This window comes from Trypanosoma theileri (assembly GCF_002087225.1).
Source record: "Trypanosoma theileri isolate Edinburgh chromosome Unknown TM35_Tth_16_V1, whole genome shotgun sequence".
Taxonomy (NCBI): Eukaryota; Euglenozoa; class Kinetoplastea; order Trypanosomatida; family Trypanosomatidae; genus Trypanosoma; species Trypanosoma theileri.
In genome coordinates, this window is record NW_021639858.1 from 252,354 (window position 1) to 265,977 (window position 13,624).

Sequence of the window (13,624 nt, forward strand, 5' to 3'; positions counted from 1 at the left end):
AAAAAAAAAAAAAAACAACCTTCATTCTCTCTGCTCCAAAACTCTCCTTCATCCCACCACCAACTCTTCTTTTCCCTTGTGTCAACCTCATGTTTTCTTCACCTTTATATAAAGGTTTTTCTTTATTTTTTTTTCCAGTTTCATTCTGAAGTAATCCCTACTCTGCCTTTATCTTTGCTTATAATCAAAAATTCCGCTGACGCTTTCGGTTATCCGCCTGCTTTGCCTCCACGCGGCGCTCACACCACTGTGGAAAGTGCTGCCGTGCGTACTCCTCCTCTGCGTCTGTGAGTGGGAGTAAATTTGGGCACACCGCCCGCAGCTCCCGACCAAAGTCTCCATCGGCCAAACTGAAGGAGGAGCGCAGTTCTCTTGCAACGGCTTCATCGCGGCAAATCACAAACGCACGTCGTTGTTTACATCCCGCTGCTGCCGCATCTCCGGATGATGATGAGGATGATGTTTCAGGCTCTTCCACTCTCAGTAATGTGATGCCTTTCTTTAGGACTGGGTTCGTAATACTGAGATTGCCCAATTTCATCTTCATTGTCTGCCACGTTGTCCCGGGTGGAACCCCTTCCACTTTCAGTGTCACGCCTTTACGCAGAAAACGCCTCACGCTGTTATCCTGCAGTTCCGCTAATGCCTTCTGCGCCTTCACGACATTATGCTGCAACTGCGATTCCTCCTTCACACGATTCTTCTCCTCCATTTTGGCAAGATACTCCTCCATCAACACGGCGTGTACACGTGCCGGTAAAAAGTGTTGCGCCAAGGCTGAAGGTGCTTTACCAAAAGAAATATTCGCTTTTGTGCAATTCGTCGCCTCCTCAACGGTGGCAAAACGGACCACAAATGAGGCATGCGGCTGCGTATCCCCGTGAGGTCGCATCATCACAGTGGCAGACTCCACTACACCATAGGCATTAAAAAAGGCAGTCACCTCATCCGGTTTGGAGGCACGATGGAGGGGCCAAACTACAACACTTCGAAGAGCGGGATCGTCTTTTGGATCGAGGAAACGACGACGACGTAAACACCACGAACCATCTTCTCCTTTTACAGCTTCTACAATGGAACTTGATCCCGCAGCTTCACATAGAGAACTGATATTTTTTTCATCTACTGTACAGTTTGCGAAACGAAGAAAACTAGCACAGGTTATAGTAGGTGGTGTGGTAAGGTTGGTAGTATCTTTCGGTGATACCTTTTCTCGAAAGAATGCATTGGCGTGCTCAAAGAGATACGCATCACCGAAATACTTATCTAGCAATTCACTGGCATGATCCTTCTTCGGTTGAGTCATCCTATCCTCCTCTCTTCAGAAATATACACATATATACATATAACGAGGGAAGCAATAGAGAAAAAAGAAAAAGAAAAAAGAAAATAACAAAAATAATGAAGATCCAGCAAATAACAACGGTGAAAGTTCCCATCAACTAAAAAAAAAAATTCATTCTAACACTACAGTTACTAAAAAAAAAAAAGCGCAAGATTTCTTTTTTCTTTTTCGTTTATTAATGCAGATTCGTTGGGTATCAACTCTCTCCTTCTTTGAGTGAGAAACGTACACAATAGAAACACCCTTTAAAAGGGTTCATTGAAATCATCATCACTATCACGGCTATAACGAGAATTGCGACGATGTTTATGATGGTGGTGTTGTTGTTGTTCTCCTTCGTGCCGATCTCGATGATGGTGGTGGTGGTGGTTATGATTATGATTATGGTAGGAGTCTGACGTTCGTCGTCTCCCTCCGTCTCCAGCGTAACTGTCAACGTAATTCCTACCACTCCTACTATCCCTTTCCGATCCCCAATCATAATTGCGGCGACCGCTGGTCCGGCCACCGTGGTGGTAGGAATCTTCATCATCATCCCATCGGGAGCGTTTTTCTCCACGTCTTGAGCCCCAATTTCCTTCTCTCTCACTATAAGACATTTTATAGTTATTTTCTGTCTGTCTTGAATTAGGTCGTCTTTCACCATAGGTGTGAGAATTTGATGCGCAGTAACCACCAGTGTTACCATCCCTTCCATAGTTGCCATTTTCCCTTGCATATGTATAACGGTTATCACTACGAGGGAATTCACCTCTCTCATTATATCCATACGTTTGTCGATCATAGCTAGCAGAAGTATTCCCAGGAGTAGAACGTGATGGAAAGTTAAGAGAACCATCATAACCTCCTTTTTGTATTGAGCCATTTTCATTTGCCAATATTCGAGTTACCCACCTATCAGGGACTCGATCTTTTCGTTGACGACAATCAAAAGCGTTATGACCCATTCCTCCACAAAAACAACATGAAGAACTCTTCTCTACACTACGAGGAGAACAATCAAAATGTCCTACTGAGTGACAAGAGACACATTGCACAAGCTTCATCTCATCTGAAAAAGGAAGAGTTGAAGATAATATCAAAAAAGGTGAAGGATGAGGTTCTTGACAAATGTGGTGGTAATTACGTGTAGTATGGCATGTTTTGCAGAGCGCATTGGGGCAATCGGGTTTTTCATGACCCTCCATTCCACAGTTCCAACAAACTTTTTTCGTCCCCGTTCCATCTGTGTTTCGTTGATTAGTTAAATCATAATAACGGTTTGGACCACGAGAAGTACCACTCCTTGGGGCTTGTTGTTGTTGTTGTTGTTGTTGTTGTTGTTGAGGGACAGCATCTACATCAGGTGCTGGTACACTATCACCACCAGCCGCATCTCCTGCTTGTGTGGATGTCTCTGTTGTTATCGAGGGTTGCACGATTGTGCCAGTTCGACTATTAGAAGTAGTCCCGTTCTGTTGTTGATTGGGGTGAGAGGCCCTTTCCGCTGCTCGCGCACACTCCATTCCTTCTCTACAGCGGTAAGTATATCCAATGGTAACACGATCCGCATTACGCACGGGCTCACAGCTGCAACATTTTGCCAATCGACGCGAACGGTGAGCAGAACAGATAACGAAATCTTCACCCTTAGCCGGTACTGCAGGAGCTATGTCCTCCCAATCGGCTCTCATTTAGAGAGATTAATTCTTTTTTTCTTCTTCTTTATTCTGGGGATAACAAAATAGGAATAATAAGAGTAAAGAAAGAGAAAAGTTGAAGTCTCTTTACACTTTCTCTTTTCCTACTTTCTTCAGGCACTGCCTTTCTGTCTTGTAGGCCCCCCACGTACCTCTCTGTATGTGGGTGTGTCTATATATGTATATAGAGAAAAAAAAAAAGAGAGAGAGAGAGAGAGAGAAAAAAAAAAAAAAAGAAAGAAAACCCCCAATTTGCTACCAACATCATCACCCCCTTTTCATAAATAAATAATCTTACTCTGTTCTCACAAACCATAAATCCACTAAGAGAAGCATTCTTTTTTCTTTTTTTTTCCGTTTTCCATTTTCCACTCTGTTTGTAACGCAATGCATTTTTTTTTTTTTTTTCCTTATATAATATCATTTCTCCCCATCTCCTTTCGCTTTCATTCCCCCCTATCCTGCCCAACTTGTTTTCTTTTCTTTCTTCCACTTTTTCCTGTTTAAAAGAAAAAAAAAAAAAGCAAAAACAAACAAAAAAAAGAGAAATTAATGTCGTTCTCACATACGAAACATCCCAAACTTTGTTTCTTGCTGTGGAGCCGAAAGAGTCGCACGTAGCGACTGGACCACCACTTCACGGGTGTCCTCGGGTGCTATTACACCATCATCCCACAATCGGGCGGTACTGTAATAACATGATCCCTCCCGCTCATACTTTGCTCTCACCTCAGCTTTGAAATCCTCCACCGCTTCAGGTTTTAGCTTAGAGTTTGTCAAGGCAAGCACTGTCGCTGCCTGATTTCCTCCCATAACACTAATCTTGGCATTAGGCCACATAAATAAAAAGCGTGGATCAAAAGCACGACCACACATACCGTAATTTCCCGCCCCATAACTTCCACCAATAATAACAGTTATTTTAGGTACTTTTGTGGTAGAAACTGCGGTTACGAGTTTAGCTCCATTCTTTGCTATACCACCTTCTTCATACTTTTTCCCAACCATAAAACCCGTTATATTCTGCAAGAACAATAAAGGGATTTGACGATAAGAGCACAATTCAACAAAATGTGCACCTTTAAGAGCCGATTCAGAGTACAAAATTCCATTATTAGCAATTATACCAACAAGCATACCTTCAAAACGTGCGAATCCACATACTAAAGTATCACCATATTGCGACTTAAATTCATCAAATTCACTTCCATCAACAAGACGGGCAATGACTGCACGTATGTCAAAACCTTTAACAACTTCAGTAGTCATATCAGGTATAAATCCTCCAATTTCCTTTGGATCATACAATGGAAGTTTATACTTCGTACTTTCTAAATTTTTATTAGGTATACTTTGATTGAGGTTTGCTACGATACGACGTGTTAGATATAATGCATGAAGATCATCTGTCGCGAAATAATCGGTAACTCCACTTGATCGGCAATGTACAGTAGCGCCACCTAAATCTTCCGCGGTTACTTTTTCTCCTGTTGCAGCTAATACCAATGGTGGTCCTCCAAGAAAAATAGTTCCATTTCCACTAACTATAACACTTTCATCTGACATTGCCGGTACATAAGCACCTCCAGCAGTACAACTTCCCATAACTACTGCAATTTGTGGAATTCCTTTAGCAGACATATTAGCTTGATTAAAAAAGATACGACCAAAATGTTGTTCATCTGGAAAAACCTCATCTTGTCGACCTAAATTAGCTCCACCACTATCCACAAGATAAATACAAGGTAAATGATTTTCTAATGCAATCTTTTGAGCACGAAGATGTTTTTTCACGCTTATTGGATAATATGTCCCACCTTTTACAGTAGCATCATTCGCCACTATCATTACACGTCTCCCATGTATAATCCCAATACCTGCAATTATACCTCCAGAGTAACATGTTTCACCAGGGTATAAATCCCACCCGGCGAGTTGTGAAAGCTCTAAAAAGGGTGACATGGGATCAATAAGTTTTTCAATACGATCTCGTGGAAGCAATTTACCACGACTTACATGACGAGCTCTAGCTTTTTTATCTTCCTCTGAGCTTCCTTCTCTAACAATAGAAACACGTTCACGCAGTTCTTTAGTAAGTACTTGCATACGTTTTAAATTCTCTTTAAAAAGAGGATCTGTGGTATCAGCAGGAAAACGTAAAATGTTTGGACAATGTGAACTTGGTGCAGATTCATACTGAGCAGGATGCGCCGCATAAAGTCCTGATAAATCCTTTAATTTTTCTTTTTGTACTTGACTTTTATGATTCTCATTTGCTGAGATACCAGTATTCTCATTGTTATGCGTCTGTGATGATATACCCAACCGACTGCAGGAATGTGAAGAAATATCACAAGAAAAAATATTCGCACAATACAAGGAGCGAAGCCCCAGAAGCGTTAACGAGTTTGTGTATCGACGCATGTCTTCTTGAGAGCAATTCCGTCACTGCCTCTTAATGTATTGGTGATTCTTTTCTGTGAGGTGGAGAAGGTGCCTGATATCTTCCTTTGTTCCTCCTTGAGAGGAATTGCAAAAAAAAAAAAAAAGAAAAGAAAAGAAAAGAAAAAAAGAATAATGGTCTGCAGAATTACAAAAAGTATGCGATAAAAATGCAAAACTCATTCTTGTCACTTGACAAGATCTTATCTAGAAAATACATACATCACGTAGGTACACACAGGCAAAGAAAAATAAAAAGAAATTACTACAAGTCTCTACACCTTCTTCTCTGATGCTGAAGCGGCACCCAATCCCATTTACACACCTCACCTCTTCTCATCTCACAAATGAAACTATCTTCGTCTCCATTAAAAGAAAAAGCAACATTGGAAGAGAAGTAAAAATATCAAAGAAATTCTTTTTAATTCTTTTTCTTAGAATGTGTCTTTTCTTCTTCTTTTCTTTGTTAAAACCAAGAAAAGAACAGTACTAATTCCAGATGCTCTAGATAGTTTCATTTGTTCGAGTATGTGTGTTTTTATTTATTATCTTTTTTATTTTTTTTTTTGGAGGGGAGCGGCAGAACCATCTGAGGAACTAGTGTCAGTCCTTGGATGGCTCAGATAAATATCCCCGCAGAAAAATATTGTAAAATCATTAAAAACAATCGCAAAAAGAGCGAAAGGAGCAAAAACAAAAAAAAAAACATACACCCACAAGTTAAGAAAGAAATAAAATAGGTTAAAATAAAATAAAAAACGAAGAGTATTGGGGAACGTGGAAAGAGAGATTTGCCTCCCTTCTTTCTAGTAATTATTCCTCTTAATATTCAATGAATTCGTCCTTTCCTTTTTCTTCACTACCCTAAAACAAAAAGAAAACCTTCCACCGCATCTCCCCTCTCGTTTTTTTACTTTCTATTTTTTTTTTGTACGTATGTTTGTTTGTTTGTTTGTTTTATTTTTATTTGGCAAGTCTTCCTTTTCATTCGCCTAGCCGCTGAACATGTAATACAGTAGAAGTAGTATCCCCACAAGAATTCCCACAATGTATTGAATGGGAATCATGTCTCCTCCCGCCTTGTACTTTGTTAGAGGAACATCATCCTTTAATGCCTTTCGCTGCACCACTGGAGGTGGGGATTCCTTATCAAGATCTCCAATGATAAACTCTTTCGAACGGGCTAACGCAGAAGAGGAGTGTCCAATGCTTTCGAAGGAATTCGTGATATCATATCCGCCGAGATCGTTAATGGGATCCAGTCCACCGGGATGTTCATTTAAGAACTTCGTCACATCCAGCACCCGATCATACAGTACCACCCAACAATCCGTATCCTTATTGTGTTTTCGAATCTCCTCCCATTTATATTTGGGCACCTGTCGTGTGGTCATTTTTTATTTTATCTTTTTTTTTTTTTTTCAGTAAAATGATATGGAATGTAGTTATGACGTTACACTTGTTCTTGAGAAAAGAAATAAGAAGATGTTAAGGAAAAATAAGAATAAGATGAAGTTTACATAAGATATGCCATCAAGTCGAAAACATCACCAATGACATTCATCAGCATAATAATTCTCACCATTTCATAATGTATTAAAAAAAAATAAAATAAAAAATTACCTTTCATGTCCTTGTTATTTTGTTTCGTTAAAAATATTTCTCAACATTAAAAAATTACCTTTCATGTCCTTGTTTTTTTATTTCGTTAAATTTATTCCTCTTTTCTCTTTGTTTTCTACGTTTTGCCTTATATGTACTCCCCCAACTGATGGTCTAACCATCAGAGCAAAGGGGAGAAACAGGGAAAATAATCTTCAACGTTCATATTTACATTAATAGAATGTAGTGCCATGTATCTCTTATTAACATAGCACATCTCGTTTTCTGTTTTTTTGTCGTTTCTTGTTAGCATGCTCTTTAAGTTATCATGCGTTTCTTTTTTTTCCTTATTGGTATGATTAGTACCAAAATCCCCACTGAAGAATGGGTCCGAATAGAGACAAAAAAAAAAAAGTCACTTCAGAATATTGGGAATAAAAACGCCAACGCCGTTCATGGCGCAAGCGTTTAAAAACGATAAGAAAAAACAATAAATAATAACGGCCGAAGCAAAGGAAAAAGATAATTAAAATAAGATAAATATATATTATATGAAATTTTGACAAGTTCTCAAGTCGCCCATTAACAGGACACACATAAGACTTGTTAGTATTCATAATCAATTTGCCTATTCCCCCTTTTTGACTTAGTTTTTACACGGGGAAAAAAATAAAAAATTTACCTTGATTGCATTTATTTTAATTTTTCGTCTTGAATAAATATTGTGTGCATTTCCGCAAACTTATACGTTATTTTTCTTTTTCTTAAGGTGTTCTTCATTGACAAAAGACACCATGCTTTACCCAAATTATAACAATGAAAATACACTATCCTCTACATACATAAATCTCGCAAGAAAAAAGAAAATAAATAACCAGACCCCCTCAAAGTAATTTATTCAAGATTACTTTGAAAAAAAAAGTATTCCTTTCCAGGAATAATGAATTACACTCACTTCTATCTTCCAAAAGAAAGACTAAGAAGAATCAAGGGGAAAATAAACATATACCGATGTATGCAAAAACCCTTAAAGCTTAAGCATAACAGCCAGTTGAAGAAGAGAACCAGTAGAAACACCAAAAAGAAGACAAACACCAGTAGCCTGGCCAGCCAACGCTCGTTCTCCATTCGTGTTAATACCTTCCGATTCCGGTGCATAAGTAATAGAAATTGTCGCAAAATATCCGTTCGTGATGCCTGCCAATGCCGTGAGTACATACGCAGCAGCATGTGTGGGGATGTGGTGAGTTGCACAGAGAATCATCAAGGGATACAGGAGGAGTCGCAACAGTGTACCAATGACAACCCACCGACGAGGAGGCCATAAACACTTAATTAAGCACATTAATCGACCAGTGAGATCAGCTGCGTTAAAGATGGCCATAACAATAGTTCCATACCACGCATCATCATAGTCCACCGCAAGCATCACACCAGGGAAGAGAAGATATGAGGTAAAGTATGTGAAGAAGCATGAGAATTGCATAGCATAGATCTTCTTAATCACAGGCCAAAGCTTTACAGACTGAATCAATTCTGCTGTGGTGAGTTCTTCAACTTCTTCTTCCTTGGTCTGCACCACCCCAGCAGCGGAGTGTTCCTCATTCGTCACACCATTTCCAACATAATCCTCAATTTCATCTTCATTTGCATCCGGGGTCACAGTTTTCTTAGACTTACGGTAAATATTGGCACAGAATCCACGTTTTGAACGAAATTCAGCAACATACTTCTTAGCAAAAGAATTCTTTGATAGAATAAAGTACATGATCACTGTTAGAACGATCACTGCAATAGCAATGCTGAAATAAATATATGACTGAATCTTTACAGACTCATATTCCTCTGACATGGATGCCTTAATAATAATCTCCAGAATGGATGTGAATAGACCAGAAATAGCAGCACCAATAACAAACCCAGAAGTCATAATAGGGGGACAAGGTCCAAATAATGCGTAACCCGTGTTTTCATAAAATGCACGTCCCACTCCACCCACAAAGGCCATCATCATAAGAGCCACAATCGCTCCGGTTTCTGAAACATTGGGAAATACTGGTACAAGCAAAATAACGAGTAACTCGATAAGCATCAGCGCACATGAAGCTGATATGCGAAATCCAAGTGAGAAACGGCAGCAAAAAGTGGTCAGATTCACCGGCTCAAATATTGTTTGTGTAACCATTGTCACAACAACGTAGAATGTAAGGACGGTTTGCCAGAATTTTTCATGTTTTGGTTCGGCATCTTCATCTCCCAGAACGTATTTGTAGTAATTTAACATATAACTTGGGGCTGATGTTACGGCGCTTACACCCATCACCATGGTAACACCCATTACGAGACTGGTAATGAAGGTCCAGGCCTCTCCGAAGCAGCTGAACATCGGCATTTTGAAGACTTTGTTTATGGAAGAGATTCAATTAAAAAATAATTCTTCCTTTAGTATCCCTTTTCTTTTATTTATACCCTGTATGAGTTATGTAATACAAAATGTTACCTTATCCCGGCGTTTTCTTTGGCAAACAATAATATACACACAACAAACCAAGATAAAGGACGCGACGAAGAAACCAAATAGAAAAGAAAAGAAAAGAAAAGAAAAAAAAAAAACAAATAACAAAACTTACGTAAAACAAATAAAATATAAAAAAAAATTAAAACAAAGACAGCAGAAACACAAGAAGAAAAAACCACAAAACAGCATGACTGACAACAAGGACACGCCCAACGGCGTCAATCCCCCAGTCAATACCAAAAACCACCCACTCTGGCACACCTCAAGCAAAAAAAAGTAAAAAAAAAAAACAAACAAAAGGACCACACGTCTACAGACAATAGACGGCATCATCATCATCATCCTTCGTTGGGGTGGAGGGGACAGACTTGTTCGGCTGTCCGGCCTCTTCGGGCACCACCGCTTTTTCCCCTCGGCTGAGAAGCCGTTCGCCCCGCCACCAGGACTCCACATCGCCAATATCACCGCTTTCATCCTTAACAGCCGTCGGGGTCTTCAGTGCCGCGGCTTTTCGCGTCCCCCGTGGTTGTTTTTCCTTTGCCTTCTTTGTCTCTGACACCTCTCGTTTTGCTGCTTTCGTTTTTTTTGTTTTTCCTGCTGTTTTTGTTGTTGCTTTTGCCGTTGTTGCCGTCGTTGTTGACGTGGGTGTGGGTGTTCTTTCCACTTCTTGGTCTTCCTCTGTACGCGGCTTCTTTAGTTTACTTGCGGCCTCCGTCAACTGTGAAGAGTTCTCCCCATCCTCGCCATCACGCGGACGACGACGATTATTTGCAGGGGATGCTGTGAATAGTTGTTGTCGCTCACACCGCACCACTGCGAGACTATCACTTAAGCTTGGTGCCTCCCCTGTAGATGTCATGGGCACCAGTGAAAGAATATCCTCCGACTCCAGGGCAAGTCCTTGGGGACGCGGTGAGGAGGCATTCATACCAGCCGCATGCACACTACCATCGTAACGAACTCGAAGTCGGTTCAGTTGATCAAATCCTTCCACTAACAAATCATCCAAAAGACTACCTGCATGTACGGTATCAATGTTTACACCACGCACAAGCACATCATCATGAAGACCAACATCCACAAAGACGCCAAATGTTGTCACACTCTGCACAACGCCTGTTAATTTATCACCAGGTTTCAGATCCGATGCTTTTCGAGGGGCACGACGGAAAAGCCCAGCATGAGGTAATTCTGAACGTGGATCCAGAGCTGGAGACGACAACTCTTTAGCCACTAACTGCAGTGTAGCTTTACCACAACCAATACGAGAAGCCACTTCCCCAATTTCTACTTCTGTCATTTGAAGTAAGATATTTCCAACTTCTTTTTTCTCTTTTCCCTTATAAATTTCCATTAGTTTCTCAACTGTACCATAGGATTCTGGATGAATATTAGAATTATCAAGAGGGTTAGAAGAATTAGGAAAACGAAAAAATCCAGCAATTTGTTGATAAACGCCTTCTGTCATTCCTGGAACTCGACGTAGATCTTCACGACTCTTTAATTTTTTTGCATGTCGCGCTAAAACAATTTGATCCACCATACGTTTGGTTACACCAGGAATCTTTTCCATCACATAACGATTCGTAATCATCGCATTTACACCTACACAAGTCACACAAGATTCCACCACACGATTTAATGCACGTAATAATTCCGTTTCACTTATATCATGTTGATACATTCCTATCCCCATAGAACGTACAGGAATCTTAACAAGTTCACTAAGAGGATCAATAACACGACGTCCAATACTTACCGCCCCACGGTACATTGGATCAAGAGTTGGAAATTCCTCTTTTGCAACATCTGATACAGAGTACACACTCGCACCTGCTTCACTCACAATAGCATATTCAACATTTAATTTTCTCTCTTCAATAGTGTCAGCAACAATATCTGCAACTTTTCTTGAAGCCGTTCCATTACCAATGACAATTTTATTAAGGTTTAACTTTTCAATACAACTACTTATATAATCCTTCATTTTAGGTTCATCCATTACAGTACATTTAAAACGAGTAAGAACTACACCATTTTCATCCAATGCAACACATTTTACACCATTAGTAATACCAGGATCCATCGTTAATAATCTCGCATCACGCATAGGACATTGTAAAAGAATGTGACGAAGACTATGAGCAAAAACTGCTATTGCCTCTTTTTCTGCACTTTTTTTTAAATCACGACGAATTGTTGTATGTGTAGATTTTAAAATATGTTCATATGCCGCTTCAAGACATTGATTTAAAAAACGAGAAACTGTTGGCATCCCTTGACGTTGTGTTCCATTAAATTTTTGACGTGCCCATGCAAAAAAAACCCCTTGAGTACGACCATGTGGAATCATTTTTACTGTCAAAACTCCTTTAGCTTCACCGCGTTGTAATGCCAAAACATTATGAGCACTAATACGTTGTACGGGCCATCGTCTATTCTCATACGCATGAAACTGTTTTTTAAGTGTATCAAAGGCATCTGAACTAATTTCTTTTGCCGCTTTCTTTCTTGGATTTTCTATAAGTGTACTGTTAATGATACCACTTTGACGACACTCGGAAAGCATGAGTTGTCGTACTTCATCACAGCGTTGTACCTCTTCTACTATAATAGCTTGAAAGAGTTTGGCACCGTCGGGTACGCAACGTAATCTTTCAGATAAATCTAAAATTGGTTCAGTTGTGAAAAGTAATTTATTTGCAAGAGGTTCTAAACCAGCTTCTCGACCTCTGTGAGATAAACTCGTCTTTTTCTCTTTAAAAGGTTCCCAGGCATCTTCTAACTGGTTTAAATGCACCAACCTCTCAAAAGCTTGTTGAAGTTTATCTGTGAGGAGACCACGTTCTTTTAAACTTTTAAGCATAAAGGTGCGTCGTCGATGAACCTCGTGAAGTTCTTCAGACATGTCAAGGAGTTGTCGAAGTACGGTTTCATCAAGATTACCAGTTTCATCTCGCCTATATCGTGCAAGGAAAGGAACAGTGGATCCTTTTTTACTCTGTTCCACTACAAAGCGAGCGGTGGTGGTGGAAATATTCAGTCGAGCTGCAATTGTACGATATACCTGCTCCTGACTACTGATGCCCGTTTTCTCTCCGGATACCGCAGCGACAGAAGTGTGCATTCCCAAATGAGAAAAAGAGAATATTGTCAATTGTGTTACTACGGCGTTTTTGAAGATACGCAGCATTGAGAGGAGAGAGGGGATAAGAAAAAATGGAAAAAAGAAGAAGAAAAAGTGGAACGCAGAGCAGTGAGCGACTCGATAATAATTGTTCTTTGTTATTTAGATTATATAGTATTATATTGTTTTCCTCTCGTTATAACTGCTGTGAATGCGCTCACTCCCCCTCCCCCCTTTTTCCCCCCTCTCTCCGTTTTTTTTTTTTTTTTTTTTTTTTTTTTTTTTTTTTGTGATTGTGAATATGTGTATAGGTTTCACACTTTCTTTTCTTTTTTGATTTTGCAGTAGCGAGCGTTTCTTTTATTTTATTTTTTTTCTTTATTTCTTAGAGGGGGGGGTTGAGTATCCAACGAGCACTAACCTCAATATTTCTTCACTCTCACAAGTAAAGCTCACTAGAGAAAGAAAACAAGGAGAAACACAGAGAATTACACATGCATACCTTATTACTTCTGTTTATATATATATATATATAAACTACTCAACCGTACAGTACGGCCCATGCACCTCTGCAGAGAGGAAGAAAAAAAAAACAAATTTATAAATAATCTGACAGAAAACAGCTGACAGAAAACAAGATATATAACGAGAATAATCAACAAAACTCGTGTTCTAACTCAGTCGACAGTTAAAACAAAAAAATCAAAATCAAAACAAATAAATACAAGAGAATTAAAAACAAAAAAAGGTCAAAAACGACCAGGGAAAATAAACACAAGGCAAAAAAAAGAACATAATCAACAATAAAAGTCAACGTGAAAAAGAATTAAGAATGCAACCTTTATTTGTTTATATATTTCACCTTTGGAACCACAAAGGCATGCCGAAAATATGATACTTATCAACTAGAA

At 39.4% G+C, this 13,624-nt stretch overlaps 6 protein-coding genes across 6 annotated transcripts; all 6 read right to left on the reverse strand.

The window, feature by feature from the left end:
- Positions 1 to 184: 184 nt before the first annotated feature.
- On the reverse strand, positions 185 to 1,306 carry TM35_000161910 (uncharacterized protein; the record flags this gene model as incomplete). Its single annotated transcript, XM_029026063.1, has 1 exon — positions 185 to 1,306. One exon carries the CDS (start codon positions 1,304 to 1,306, stop codon positions 185 to 187), a length of 1,122 nt encoding a protein of 373 aa, XP_028882619.1.
- A 284-nt stretch (positions 1,307 to 1,590) lies between these two features.
- TM35_000161920 (putative nucleic acid binding protein) lies at positions 1,591 to 3,018 on the reverse strand (the record flags this gene model as incomplete). Its single annotated transcript, XM_029026064.1, has 1 exon — positions 1,591 to 3,018. The coding sequence occupies one exon, from the start codon at positions 3,016 to 3,018 to the stop codon at positions 1,591 to 1,593; it is 1,428 nt and encodes a 475-aa protein (XP_028882620.1).
- Positions 3,019 to 3,585: 567 nt separating this feature from the next.
- Positions 3,586 to 5,448, reverse strand: TM35_000161930 (3-methylcrotonoyl-CoA carboxylase beta subunit; the record flags this gene model as incomplete). Its single annotated transcript, XM_029026065.1, has 1 exon — positions 3,586 to 5,448. The coding sequence occupies one exon, from the start codon at positions 5,446 to 5,448 to the stop codon at positions 3,586 to 3,588; it is 1,863 nt and encodes a 620-aa protein (XP_028882621.1).
- Positions 5,449 to 6,458: 1,010 nt separating this feature from the next.
- On the reverse strand, positions 6,459 to 6,860 carry TM35_000161940 (cytochrome b5; the record flags this gene model as incomplete). The annotated part of the gene is made up of 1 exon (XM_029026066.1): positions 6,459 to 6,860. The coding sequence occupies one exon, from the start codon at positions 6,858 to 6,860 to the stop codon at positions 6,459 to 6,461; it is 402 nt and encodes a 133-aa protein (XP_028882622.1).
- Positions 6,861 to 8,095: 1,235 nt separating this feature from the next.
- On the reverse strand, positions 8,096 to 9,460 carry TM35_000161950 (nucleoside transporter-like; the record flags this gene model as incomplete). Its single annotated transcript, XM_029026067.1, has 1 exon — positions 8,096 to 9,460. One exon carries the CDS (start codon positions 9,458 to 9,460, stop codon positions 8,096 to 8,098), a length of 1,365 nt encoding a protein of 454 aa, XP_028882623.1.
- Positions 9,461 to 9,896: 436 nt separating this feature from the next.
- Positions 9,897 to 12,779, reverse strand: TM35_000161960 (putative transcription modulator/accessory protein; the record flags this gene model as incomplete). Its single annotated transcript, XM_029026068.1, has 1 exon — positions 9,897 to 12,779. One exon carries the CDS (start codon positions 12,777 to 12,779, stop codon positions 9,897 to 9,899), a length of 2,883 nt encoding a protein of 960 aa, XP_028882624.1.
- Positions 12,780 to 13,624: the final 845 nt, after the last annotated feature.